Here is a 13,604-nt window from a genome sequence, read left to right as displayed (position 1 = left end):
CAGTCGGGCACCGCAGTCTTTTCTCCCACATTTGAAATATTCTTAATGGAGCCCAGTAACTGCCAAGGAAGTTGCCCAAGCAACTAACTCACAAGTGCTTCAGGATGTAGAAAGAAAATCAGAATTCCCCCACAGGATGAAAGGGATGGAACCAAGGGAGCTGCGTGGAGGGACAGAGCAAAAATGAAGTACCACCCGAAAGGAAACCTCGGCGAAAACCATTAAAAAACAACAAAACCATACTTTCTCTTTTCCTGTATTCCTTGGGAATCTTAACTGGGATCCTTGGACTTCTACCATGTGTTCCCCAAAATGGTTGAGTGGTCCAGGAACCCCTCCAGGGGACACGGATCCTAACCTTCCAGTTAGAAACTCACAGGGAGGGGTGATGAAAAAGTTTTCAAAATAGATACGCTGGTTGCACAACACTGGGAATGTATGTCATGCCACTAAGCTGTGCACTTAAAAATGGTTAGAATGGCAAATTCTGTTATGTATCTTTTACCGTAATTTAAAAAATGAATGTGGGGAACATCCCACATGCAGCAGAGCAACTAAGCCCGTGCACCACAACTACTGAGCCTGCGCTCTAGAGCCTGCGAGCCACAACGACTGAGCCCACGTGCCACAACTACTGAAGCCCGCCTAGAGCCCACGCTCTGCAACAAGAGGAGCCACCGCAATGAGAAGCCCACACACCGCAACGAAGAGTAGCCCCCGCTCGCCACAACTAGAGAAAAGCCCGCGCACAGCAACGAAGACCCAATGCAGCCAAAAATAAGTAAATAAATAAATAAATATTTAAAAATAAAAATGAATGTGATATACAAAAAAACATTGAATTGCACACTTTAGATGGGTGAACTGTATGATATCTGAGTAACATCTCAATAAAGCTGTTTAAAAAAACTTACCAGGGAAACAGGCCGTAGAAAGCGCCTCACAGGGGGAAGTGGGAGCCTGATATTTATTGAGCACCTATAGAGGGGGCTGGTTCTCTCATACTGAAAGGGAGCTGGGTTCTGCAGCTGGGGGCTCATGTCACTTTGCCTCTCTGAGTCTCAGTTCATCATCTGATGGTGTGGGCCATGACTGCCAAGGGCCCTACCGGCATTTCGGTTCCAGGGACCCATGCGTGGGTGGCAAAAGGACTCATCATCTGTCACCCAGCACCTAAGCACATCCCACTAGGAAGACAAAACATCAGGGGAGCCACACATGGAAGAAGCAAGTTCAACAACTTCACGACCCAGGTATGGACAGAAGGGGGTCAAGAGTTGTATTAAGACACTTTCTACTCAAAGGACAAAATGGTGATGGTGAAGAACTGCCAAAGAGTCCTGCTCTCCAGCGACTTCTTGGTTCATTCATAAAACAAAGGCTGTGGCCACAGGGGAAAACCTTATGTTCCAGAGCAGCTGAGGATGAAGGAAGGAAACGATGCTTTGACCATCTGTGTAACGCCCAGAGCAGGCTTCCCCAGCACTCGGGGCCGGATAACCGTGGTGGGGCCCCCTGGGCCTTGCAGGATGTGGAGCAGCGTCCCTGCCTGGCCTCTGCCCACCAGATGCCAGTAGGCTGCCCTTTCCCCACCAGCTGCCACCTCCAGACCCTGCCAAATGTCCCCCTGGGTGGGAGGGAGCAGAACTGTCCCAGGTTGAGAATCACTACCAGAGAGAATTTGCTATCTTAAACTTGTAGCTCTTTGTTGAAGCCATGTGACACATGTGGCATTACCCTTCTTACCCACTGCAGTGCAGGCCACTGTGAACTGCCAGCAAACAGACCTTGTCATCACGCTCTGCCTGGGGGATTTTACAGAAGTGCACACACACTCCTGGCAGCCAATAGCCTCAGAGAATTTCAAACAGCAACTGTACTTGGGTGAAAGGGTTCTTCATTTATTCATTCATTCATTAACATATGGCACTTACCGTATGCCAGGCAATGAGCCAGGGCAATGTAGTTGGGGACATCCAGTCAGAGATGAACAGACTTAATACAAGACAAAGTGTTGTCCAGAAACCTTTGGAGCAGGCCTCAAAAGATGAATAAGGGGTGTGGTAGGCTGAATAATACTCATCCACAAAATGTCCACATACTAGTCCCCAGAACCTGTGGATATGCTACCTTCCATGGCAAAAGGGACTTTGCAGATGTGATTAAGGGTCTTCAGATGGGGAGGGTGTCCTGGATTATCCAGGTGGGCCCAGTATAATACAACAGTCCTTATAAAATGAAGGCAGCAGGGTCAGAGTAAGAGAGAAGGAGATGTGAGGACAGAAGCAGAGGTTAGAGTGATGAGGCCATAAGCCAAGGAATGCAGGCTGCCTTTAGAAGCTGGAAAAGGCAAGGAAATGATTTCTTCCCTGGAGCCTCCAGAAGGAAACACATCCCTGCCAACACTTTGATATCATCCAAGTAAAAGGCATTTTAGATCTCTGACTCCCAGAAGTCTAAGATTATAAATTTATGTTGTTTTAAGCCACTGGGTTTGTAGTCATTTGTTAAAACAGGAAGAGGAAACTAATACACGGACACTACAAGGCAGAGAAGAGAGTGAAATCCATTCCCCATCAAGAGAATGACATGGAAGAGGCTCAGAGGCCTGAACAAGCATGGAACAGAAAAAGGCAAGGGTGACTGCTCAGCTTCGTGAAACCTTTGCTAAGGCATTCAGGATGGAAAGCACCTGCAGAACAGTAAAGGCATGGGGTCAATTCCAGAAACATTTGGGACTTGACTGTCCTTTGGAAGGGGCTGAGATAGGGGCAGGGGGAAGGAAGACGAGGCAAGGCAATGAGCAGAATACCGATGGAAATGACAGGAAAGGTGGTAATGCCCGCAAGGACATGGGGAATAAATGAGTCAGGATGGGTGTTATGGAGGAGAAATGCTGAGCTCAGTTTGCAGCAGGCGCTGTTTGAGATGTCTAGGACACACCTGGGGGAAGTTAGCTAGAAGGTCAAGAATAATAATGAACTCAACCAATCTTAATTTTAGGCTTACCATGAGCCAGGCACAGGGACACAATGACCAAACAAATGCAGCTGATGCCCTCCTTAAACGTGGAAGAGAGAGGCAGAAGAATTAGTATCAGAGTGATACACTGAGAGAGACTTGACTGGCCCATTGCTGGCTTGGGAGGTGGAAGGGAGCCATGAGCCAAGCAATGTGGGCAGACTCTAGAAACTGGAAAAAAACAGAAAAGGGGTTCTCCCCTAGGCCTCCAGAAGGGAGGCAGTCCTGCCAACAACTAGATCTTAGCTTGATGAAACCATGTTGGACTCCGAACTCCAGAACTTCAAGATAATAAACCTGTGGTGTTTTAGGCACCAAGTTTGTGGTAATTTGTTGCAGCAGCAATTGGAAGCTAATACAGGCAACCGGGTATAGAAAATCACAAACAAATATCAAAACCCCTCATAATGCTAATAATATATTTTTAATGCCCCTTGTAAAGATGACGGAGGGGAAAAAAGGGATGATGGGAAAGACCTGTGTGATACTCCAAGTGACTAACACCGAGATGGGCCAGCTAGTGTCACTAATGCTCAGGTGCTGGAGGTGGTCTGGCTTGGACTGGATTCGTGGATGAATCAACACTGAACTGTTCTAGTAACTCCAGGAGAGGTTTGTTCTGAACTAGGAGCACATTTTTCTCCTTCTCTGAGGTCTTATGTCACTTATAATGGCATCTTATTTTATGACCAGAGTGCCCATGTACCCACGCCCTCTGGACCTCAGCTTTCTCATCTGCAAGGCAGTGAGGTTCTACACTTGACCTTGACCATGCATCATAGCCCTCTGGAGGGCTCATGAATACACAGATTTCTGGGCTCCACCCTCAGATTCCCCACTCAGTGGGTAGAATTGGGGCCAGAGAACTGGTATCTCTAACAGGATCTGGGGAGGCTGAAGCAGCTGACCAGGGGACCACATTCTGAGAACCACAGCATTAGAGACCCTCCTTCTCTCACACTGAAAAGATTCCAGTACTTTGCTGCCCTGCATCTTTCCCATTAAGGGCCATGCTGCTTCTTGGTTCTCAGCAGCTTGTTCTGTTCCTCCGGATTTATCCCGGGTAGAGTGTGTGAGCTGTCCGTTCTCTGAATGCTTAACAGTCCCCAGACTGGAGCTGGCCGATGTTAAGGAAGTCACCCCCAAATATACCTAGACAGCCACTCTCCCCACCCCACCACCTCCTACTCACTGACCCCACTCATCATGTACTTGACGAGACCACTCCGTAATCAGGTCAGAACACGGACAAAGCAGGAACTTGTCCAAACCACCGAAGTCACCCACCCAGCGTCCCTGGGTCCTGGCTCCTAGGAGTGACTGCTGCTTCTTCACCAATCCTAGCCTTTGTCTGGTCTTCCCCGCTTCTCCGGTAAGATGACTAAGACGCCTGATCAGGACTCACCCCTGCTTCCTGACAGCATCCAATCCAGAGCGACACCCGGCTTCCTTAAACTCTCCCCAAAGCACCAGACACAGGCCCCACTGCTACGTGTGGTCCCTCCTGACCCCCTCTCGCTGTGATGCCCCGCGGGTCCCCATGGTACACGGCTGTTCCATTGCAGGTGCTCCTGAGGGGGGGCAGGCAGATGGAGGGCGGTGATGGCTCCTAGCCAACTTGCACATTTCAACTCAAACACAGTCTCCTCAAAGACACTGTCCTTACCCCTCTGCAGCCTAAGTCAGATCTGCCCTCTCTAATCTCCTTTCAGGAGACCTATCTGGGCTTATAATTAAACATTGTTGTAAGTACTGCACTCAAGCCTACCTCTCCCACTAGACTGAGAAGCCCAAGCCGGCAGGTCTGTGTGTGCTGTGTGCCTGCCGCTAGCACAACACTGAGCACAAAGCAGAAGGTCAATAAATATTGGACGGATAGACGGATAAATGGATGAATACTGACCACTGTGTGCAACCGACTTTAAAACAATTACAGGGACTTCCCTGGTGGTGCAGTGGTGAAGAATCCACCTGCCAATGCAGGGGACACGGGGTTTGATCCCTGGTCCAGGAAGATCCCACATGCCGTGGAGCAACTAAGCCCGTGCACCACAACTACTGAGCCTGTGCTCTAGAGCCCCCAAGCCACAACTACTGAGCCCGTGTGCCACAACTACTGAAGCCCACGCGCCTAGAGCCCGTGCTCTGCAACAAGAGAAGCCACCACAATGAGAAGGCCGCGCACTGCAATGAAGAGTAGCCCCCGCTCACCGCAACTAGAGAAAGCCCGCTCGCAGCAACGAAGACCCAATGCAGCCAAAAATAAATAAATAAATAAATATATATATTTTTTAAAATTACAAATACGAAGGTTAATCAGGGAACGTCAGTAACACAAAAAGAACTGAAGCCGTCCGAGAAGAAACAAGCAAGGTCTGTGCAACCAGGAGGGTAGCAAGGCTTTGCCCCTGCCATGATGGATGGAAGGGGGCAAAGTAAAGGTCATGATTGATAAAGGTGGAGTCTTTTCTTCCATTTCTAACTGGAGCCTGTTTGTGGAGGCAAACATGTCATACTCATTTTAGCTTTAGCTGATTTAGCATAAAGCAGTCTAGCACCACCAATACGATACAGTGCTAACGACAGTTCAAACTTTGTTGTTACTCTGGAATTCTTTAAATGGAAATCCTTCGCTGGGCTTGCAGATCCTCCACGACTCACAAATTTCAGTGGTAATAATATTTGTGTAGTTGTAGTTACATGACCCTTTCCCTGCATCTGGCCCTGAAGGCATCTCCCCACAAACTCAGATGGCACATTCTGACTGTGCTTTTGTAAGAGGCCATTTCACAGCTAACTGGCTTCATTTCAGTGTTAGGGATTGCATACTTTGCAGTTGTTTTTCAAATCAAAAACTATGTAATACAGCTTTACTGTGTTATCCATCAAGGGAAAAATCTTTATCAGACCTGGTAAAAATGGAAGTATATCAAATTGATAAACTGGACAAATCTTCTGAAAACCAAAGAGATACGGGAGACTGGGGAAGGGGGGTGTGCCTGTGTGTACACACACACCTGCTTCAGAAACAGCACTGTTAGGTGTCTCCACTGGAAAACATACAGAATAAATTGTTAAATACCTGTACTTCATCACAAATACACTGCTGAAGATGCTTAAGAAAACAGCATGTGATCTTTAGCCCCCAAACTACTACCAGCATCTCAAATCCCACTCTAAGGGCTTCCCTGGTGGCTTCCCTGGTGGCGCAGTGGTTGAGACTCCACCTGCCGATGTAGGGGACACGGGTTCGTGCCCCGGTCCAGGAAGATCCCACGTGCCGCGGAGCGGCTGGGCCCGTGGGCCATGGCTGCTGAGCCTGCGCGTCCGGAGCCTGTGCTCAGCAACGGGAGAGGACACAACAGGGAGAGGCCTGCGTACCGCAAAGAATCAAATCCCACTCTAAACATTTTAATGAACTAAATGACGGCATCCATTTTACTCTTAGCGCCTCTAAGTATTAACACCTGAAATAAATGAAAATCACTTTCAGCATCCCCCCCTTTTGTAATGGTTACAGTAAAAAAAGATTAAGCCTGAAAGGCCTATAAACTGCAGAAGCACTTTCTAATTTTCCTAGGAGGTTCTTGATAATGAAAACAGTTCAGACTTGAATGATAAACAGGTCTGTTTCTTCTTAAACAGAACTCTGTCCTCTCCCCACTGAGATACAGAAAACAGAGTCCAGCCACGGGAGAAGACATGTGGATCTAACATCTTTTTTTTGTGTGCAACCCTTTACGTGACCCACCCAAAACGAAAGGTGATCAAAACAGCATTTTTGGTTACCTCAGGAGAAACCAATCTGTTGTGAAAGTAGTGGGTGATGTTTAAAGTATATACTTTGTTAATGAACTAAATCATCTTATTAGGTGCCAAAGCAAAACAAGAGTGCCAACCTAAGTGTTTTGCCTTCCACAGAGTAGGAGGGTTTCCTACCTCCTCATTCATTCACTCATTCATTCAATAAATATTTATTTAGGGCCTGCTCTGTGCCAGGTACCAGAGAAAACAGTGCTGAGCAAAACAGTGCAACACAGCAATGTCCCCATGATCATGGAGCTTACAGTAGGAAACAGAAATGTTAAACTCAAATAAAGATGTAATACTGCCAATTTTTTTTAAGGAGAAAGGGTAACAGAAAGGAACCGATTTAGACTGGGAGTGGTGCAGGGATCAGAGAAGGGCACTGAGAAAAAAGTGACATTGAAGTTGAGAGGCCGTCAGATCGTCACCACCTTGGAAAAGGAAAACCATTTATGGCAAATGACCACAAATGGGATTTGAACTTTGCCTGTCAACAACTGACAGGGTTAAACCTCCCCCCTTCCAGTGCATCTGTCTTCACGAGCCTCCCAAGACTGCTGGCTGATCACTGTCTGACTCGCCTACCTAAATCCTATGACCTGAACACAGAAAGGTCTCACTTCATTATGATTTATTATAATCTACAGTCTTCCTATGCTTGGCCTAGAAACACCCTAAAGTAATCTGCCAGAGGCATGAAAACAGACTGGCTGCCAGCAAGAATATTACCTGGGTGAGCCAAACATTAGCCCTGGCACTCTCAAGTCCATTGCCCAGTAAAGTGCCAGGTCCTCTGGGCAACGTGGCTCCAATACTCCTGGGTCTATACCAGATGGGACCCAGGGGGCCTAACAGTTAGTTGCCTACTTGGAACTGATCTTCGACCAGTAAACCAAGGACTAAATCACCGTTTCCAGTTCCCCAAGCCTAAAGACTTAGAGGATGTGGGAAGTGGCCTTTGAGCATCACCGAGCGGAGAGCTTGCCAGGCTGGAGGAATGCAGGCTGGCAGAGAGGGGGTCAGGGCCGGGAGGAAGAGGGACGAGAAGGGAGGCGGGTCAGGGGCTCCGGACCCAAGGGCCTCACGCCAGGCCGGGTACTGGGGCGTTTCCCGCCCCCCAACCACGTTATACCCCCCGGCAAAGGCAGCCGGCCGCCCCGAGACCCCGCGATTCCGGCTTCCCCTGAGGCGAGGCCAGGCGGGCACAGCAAGCCCTGAGCAGGGCCGGAGCCCACCAGCTCCCCGTACCTGCGTCCCCAACGCAGAGAAAGGCGCACCGGGGGCGAAAAAATGGCCAAAACTCTCCCCGCCTACCCGAAAAGCCAACCACACCCCCCGCATCCCTCAGCCCCAGCCGCCCCGGGCCGGCCGCCGCGATCCTCCGCCCAGGCCCCGGCGGGGTTCCCGTCGGCGCCGCCCGGGCTTGGCAGGGACTCGGGCGCGAGTGGGAGTGAATGGGGGGTGCGCGACGCAGGCAGGGTGCCCACCACGGTGTCACCCGCTGGGGCCCTGCTCCCGGGACGCCCTCCTCGGCTCCGCGGTCCCGGGACAGGAGCGCCGCCCCCAAGCTGAGGTTGGCACCCGGGCGCCCCCCACTCACCCATTGGCGTCGAGCCGGGCCGGGCCGCCGAGGCAGCGTGAAAGTTAGCGGAGGCGGACGCGGGGGTCGGGGCGCCGGGACCCGGGCGCGGGAATCGGGGAGCCGGGATGTGGGCGCGGGGATAGGGACGCGGCGGCGTTTGGGCCGGCTTCTTCCTCAGTAGCGGCGGCCGCGGCGGCTCAGCGCCGCCCGCTGCTGCCTCTGCTGCTACTGCCGCTGCTGGCCCGGGGCGACTCCTGCTGCTGCTGCATCGCGGCCCGCTGCAGCCGGCTGCGCCGGGTTTCCTGCTCCCCGCCAGTGGAAATTGCGAAAAAAAAAAAAAGCACCGCCCAGCCCAGCGCCCGGCAGCCGCGGCCGCGCCGCCCGCTCTCCCCTCCTCGTCCTCGTCGTCGTCGTCGTCGTCGTCGTCGTCGTCGCCGCCGCCGCCGCCGCGATGCTCCTGCGGCTCCGCCTGCCGGGGACGCGCGGCCGCCGGGGCGGGGGCGGGGCCTTCTAGGGGAGGGGCCTTCTAGGGGCGTGGCCTTCACGGGAGGGGCTGGCGCCCGAGGCGTCCCTGTGACTGCTGCGCTCCGGCGCCCCCCTTGCGGCCCAGTGGGAAGGGACCCAGCTCCGCGAGGCTGCCCCTCACCCTCGGCGGCTCGCCTAACGCCCCGGGAAATGCCGCGAGACTCCTCGAGACCAGAGGAGGGGAGGGAGGGTCGGGGGGGAGGGCGCGTCCGAGTGTAGTGGCACGTGGGAAAGGAGATGGAAGGAGCCGACCCGGAAGGTGCGACGTGAGGTGGAGGACAGGCTGGGGGAGGGGAGACCATGGGAAGGTGAGGGGTCGAACACCTGCTGAGTGTGATAACAGGTAACCCCGGGGTGTCGAGGCAACCCAGAAGAAGGCTTCACAGAGGGGGCTGTTGGGAAGGAGAAAGGGTTCATCCTATGGAGGGAGAGAAACGCTATTTCCCTTCAGTGTAGCGTGGGAACGGCAGGCCAGGTGCGACTTCGACTTGTAGGAGGTGATGGGATGGAGATGCAGAAAGAGAAGCGAAGCTGGTGGGCTGCATCGCCCCACACCGACCCTCATAGGGACCCCTAACTTCGCACCCCAATGCCTGGGTCAGGTGGGCTTCATTGCTCAGCAATGTTCCCAGGCTTTCATGTTCCCAGGAATCCACCGAGGCAGTTCCTCCCCAACAGGCATCATTGTGCCATATTGACCCCCAGACCTGGGCCGGCTACCCTTGAGTGGGCACTAAAATGAAAACGGAATTCGTGGTAATTCACGGGTAACTCACAAGCTCCTTTTGGGGTCCATTCACTACCACACCTTTCACCATACTCTGAAAGCCACCACATTCATTTACCATCTCGTTATTTCCTTTTCCCTTTCCACCATCTGGTGGTAGGAAGAGATAGTGAAATAGACGGGAGACATTCAGGAAGAGAGAAAATAAAGACAATAAAGAAATTAAATTTTTAAAATTATTAGCCCCTGAAAAATGGAGGAGGCTGAAGGTTAGTGGATCCACAAGTGACAAACAAAAGCTGACCCCTTACCCAATATACACTGTCTCCATGCCTCACCTATAATGTTGGGGCAACTCTTGTAAATTGGTTACATTCTGGGATTTCTGCAGAAAGTTGTACTTATAATTGTTTGATTAGCTTTAAAAAACCCTCAAAGTCAGGGTCTTACCAACAAGAGATCAGTAGCATCATCTTTCTAAATACTATGTGTGTGTTTGGAGCAATCTAAACAAGAGACTAATCGAGGGGCAGAAGACCCATCCAACACAGCTCCTGAGAAGGTGGTAGTGACATCACTGACAGACTCCTATGGAAGGGATTAAAGAACATAGAAATTAAGAATCTGAAGCGTTGAAGGCACAGATGAATACTCAGCTAGACTTGCTCCAGGCGCCATGGCACCTCACTCATTACATGCCTTGCCTATCAGGGCGATGAGACCTTGTGATATGATCTTACAGCTGACAAACACTGAAACTCATAGAGCCTGGCTAAGGCCCACTGTTACTGGGACTTTTATTCCTTGAACCCCACCCTAAAAAAGCAAACTGGTGGCTGAACTCTGTAGGGCAAAAAAAAAAAAAAAAATCAGCAGCATGTGTCATGTCCTATCTTAACCTGATTCACCTCTGTCCTACTTGGAGAAGACAATCTTCTTTACTTGTTCTCCCAGCTTCACACTGACAAAGACAGACAACCTGAACTTTTGTGTCTTGTTTTGGCTCTGGTCTATATCAGAACATATGTTTTCCTTCTTGACCCAGAGTCCTGTGTCCCTACTCCTTGATCTGGGTATGCTTCCTACATGGACAAATTTGTCATTTTATCACAGAAGAAAAACTGACAGCGACAATATTTTTGAAAATTCCTGAGCTGTACTCTCATTTTAATGCCTTAAGTAAAATAAGTTGTATCAGTTCTATCCATAACACTATAGACTTTTTTCATTTTGAATTGCTCTAAATTATAAAGATGGACATTCCTTCCCCTGCACCCCCCTCCACTTATTGTTTGGTTCTTCTGAATTATTCCTATTGTCCTTTCATTTCTCCTTTGAGAAACTTTTGCTGACTAGCACAGGAAAGTTAAAATCAAGATTCAAATCCAGCTGCTGACAAGAGTAGATGTATAATTCCTCATCCTGCCTCCCTCTTACAAAAGTATTTTTAACAGAATAGTTAGTGCACTATTTCAAATTATGTGAATTCATCTCATGAATATGACTAGAGAAATACAATCATATTTAATATCACATCTTTGTCCCACTGAACTCCCATTTCTACCAGAGTAGATGAGGCATTTGGGGGGAATGGAGAGTAGCTGAACTCTCACACTTAAAAATGCCGTCACATGAAAAGGCCCCACTGTGTCACTCAGTGGGTATAACATTTTGGGTGCAGTGGAAGGCATTGAGCCTCTGCCTGTGTAGCGCTCACAGCCTGTCGCGCTCACAGCCTGTCACGCTCTCGCTCTTGGACTTGACATCTGTAATTTGCATGTGATAAATGATAATTTGCTTTGATAACCTTTAATATCATCTTTACATTAATATAAATTACATGCAGAGTGCTTTACAAAATACAGTTATTATCTGGTGCTTCTGACAAGCTTTATGGAGAAATGTAGAAACCTCATGGTGCCAGAAAATAGGAAGTGATCAATAAAGATGACGGGGCAAGTCAAAGGGGCATCAAAAGAGCTCCCAAAGGCCAAAGCTGGAACAACCCAAGGAACAAAATAAATAATGATTTTATTGGATTATAACCCAAAGAATAAAAGTCCTGTCCCTATGGATATAAATAAATAACTGACTAAATAAGTAAATATGTCAGGGAGAGGGGCCAAGTCTTCCTTACTGAGGAATTCCAATTAATAAATGGAAAGAAATGAGGGAAAGAGAAAATCACCATTGAGAACACCACAGTAATGTTTAATATGGACATGACGCCCCTCAAATTCTCAAATGGGTGGGTGCAAGTTTAAGGAGAAACCCTGCAGACAGCATGTTAAACAAGCGGTCAAGGCTCCGTGCTCACAATTCTGAGGCAGGCTTTTCCCGCCTTCCTTTGCATCATGCATACTGGGTTAAAGGTCACCTGCCCAGATCTAGCCACAGAGATAACTTCTCGCTACTGTTGACTCCGCTTGATAACCACTCATAGAATGACCCACTCATTGCCCATTTTATCTTTTTCACTGAATCCTTTGCAATACATCTAAGAAAACTGGTTTTACCAGCTCTATGGAGATAAAAACTAATCAACTCAGAGAAGCAGATCATTTACAAAACTAAACTATGATTATTTTTACAAAGTTTGTAGGAAAGGCTTGCTTTGTAAAGGAAAACACAAAGGAAGTAAGTAGGAGATGAAATGTGCTCTCCCACCAGACCATAAAACAGGAATAGGTGTTCTTGTTAACAAATCCAAAGAATGCCTGAGTAACTGACTTCAAAGTTGACCAGTCAGAGGAACTTGCATCTAAAACACACAACAAGAGCCCCAGTGTACAGACTAACTTGCCAAGAACATTTTCCATCCTTTTCACAGCACTGCTTTGTCTAAGAAAATAGGAAATTGGGAGAACAGTCCTAGGAGATTAACAAGCAATATGGTTTCTACTATTTTCTATCTACTCTACCTGGCCTCCTTCCCCCCAAGATTACAAGGGGTCCTGCGCAAAGAAGAGCATTTTCACAACTAAAAAGTGAATCAAGTGATATTCCCAAAGAACTTCCAAAAGCATTGGACATTAATTTAAGATCATGTGTGTGAAATATGCATTGTAATAAATATATACAACTTTAAAAAGAGTAATTGGCGTTTAACATCAGAATAAACCATCCCGACAGGCCAATTTTTTTAAATAGGAGCTAATCAACAATAGGGGGCTTTATGCCATTTGCAGCAGCATGGATGGACCTAGATATTGTCATACTGAGTGACGTAAGTCAGACAGAGAAAAACAAATATATGCGGACTCTAAAAAAAAAAAGATAACAAATGAACTTATTTACAAAACAGAAACAGACTCACAGACTTAGAGAATGAACTTATGGTTACCAGAGGGGAAGGGTGGGGGGCAGGGAGGGATAAACGGGGAGTTTGGGATTGACATGTCCACACTGCTATATTTAAAATAGATCACCAACATGGACCTACTGTATAGCACAGGGAACTCTGCTCAATATTATGTAACACCCTAAATGGGAAAAGAATTTGAAAAAGAATAGATACATGTATATGTATAACTGAATCACTTTGCTCTACACCTGAAACTATCACAACATGGTTAATCAACTATACTCCAATATAAAATAAAAAGTTTAAAAAAAACCCAATAGGAGGCTTTTGATCTTACCAGTAACAAAGATTTAAAAGTAGGGAGTGCTCAGAGGCCCCATCACAGACTGGTGTTCTATTGGAGCCCCGGCACTCCAGACAGAGGGAAGGACATGTGAGAATGCTCAGAGTCTGGAGAACGGATGATCTTGCAAGGCAGTTTGTGTGCAAAGGGCGGGAGTGTGGCCAAAAGTCTGATTGGAGGAGGTCTCTGCGCCAGGCCCAGTGTGAACAAGACTGTGCCGGCCATGGGAGGAGCACAGGCTTCCAAGCAGACCGATTTCAGGAAGGTAACTGACCAGCCCGCAGAAGCTGAACTG

General features: G+C 48.6%; 1 protein-coding gene across 14 annotated transcripts in view; it reads right to left on the bottom strand.

Annotated features, from left to right (window-relative positions):
- Positions 1–8,900, bottom strand: part of SH3KBP1 (SH3 domain containing kinase binding protein 1) — a 341,435-nt gene extending 332,535 nt beyond the window's left edge. For 4 of the 14 annotated variants that reach the window (XM_067023812.1, XM_059050827.2, XM_067023816.1 and 1 more), the window contains exon 1: positions 8,429–8,849. In XM_067023812.1, coding sequence (XP_066879913.1) covers positions 8,429–8,432 — 4 coding nt within the window. In that variant the 5' untranslated portion in view covers positions 8,433–8,849. Of the gene's footprint in view, positions 1–8,428 lie in introns of all 14 variants that reach the window. The other 10 variants (XM_067023820.1, XM_067023821.1, XM_059050822.2 and 7 more) reach the window with 9 other exon arrangements.
- Positions 8,901–13,604: the final 4,704 nt, after the last annotated feature.

This window comes from Kogia breviceps, chromosome X (genome assembly GCF_026419965.1).
Source record: "Kogia breviceps isolate mKogBre1 chromosome X, mKogBre1 haplotype 1, whole genome shotgun sequence".
NCBI lineage: Eukaryota > Metazoa > Chordata > Mammalia > Artiodactyla > Physeteridae > Kogia > Kogia breviceps.
The sequence above is the reverse complement of the archived record's forward strand: the minus strand, read 5'-3'. Positions and strand labels throughout refer to the sequence as shown.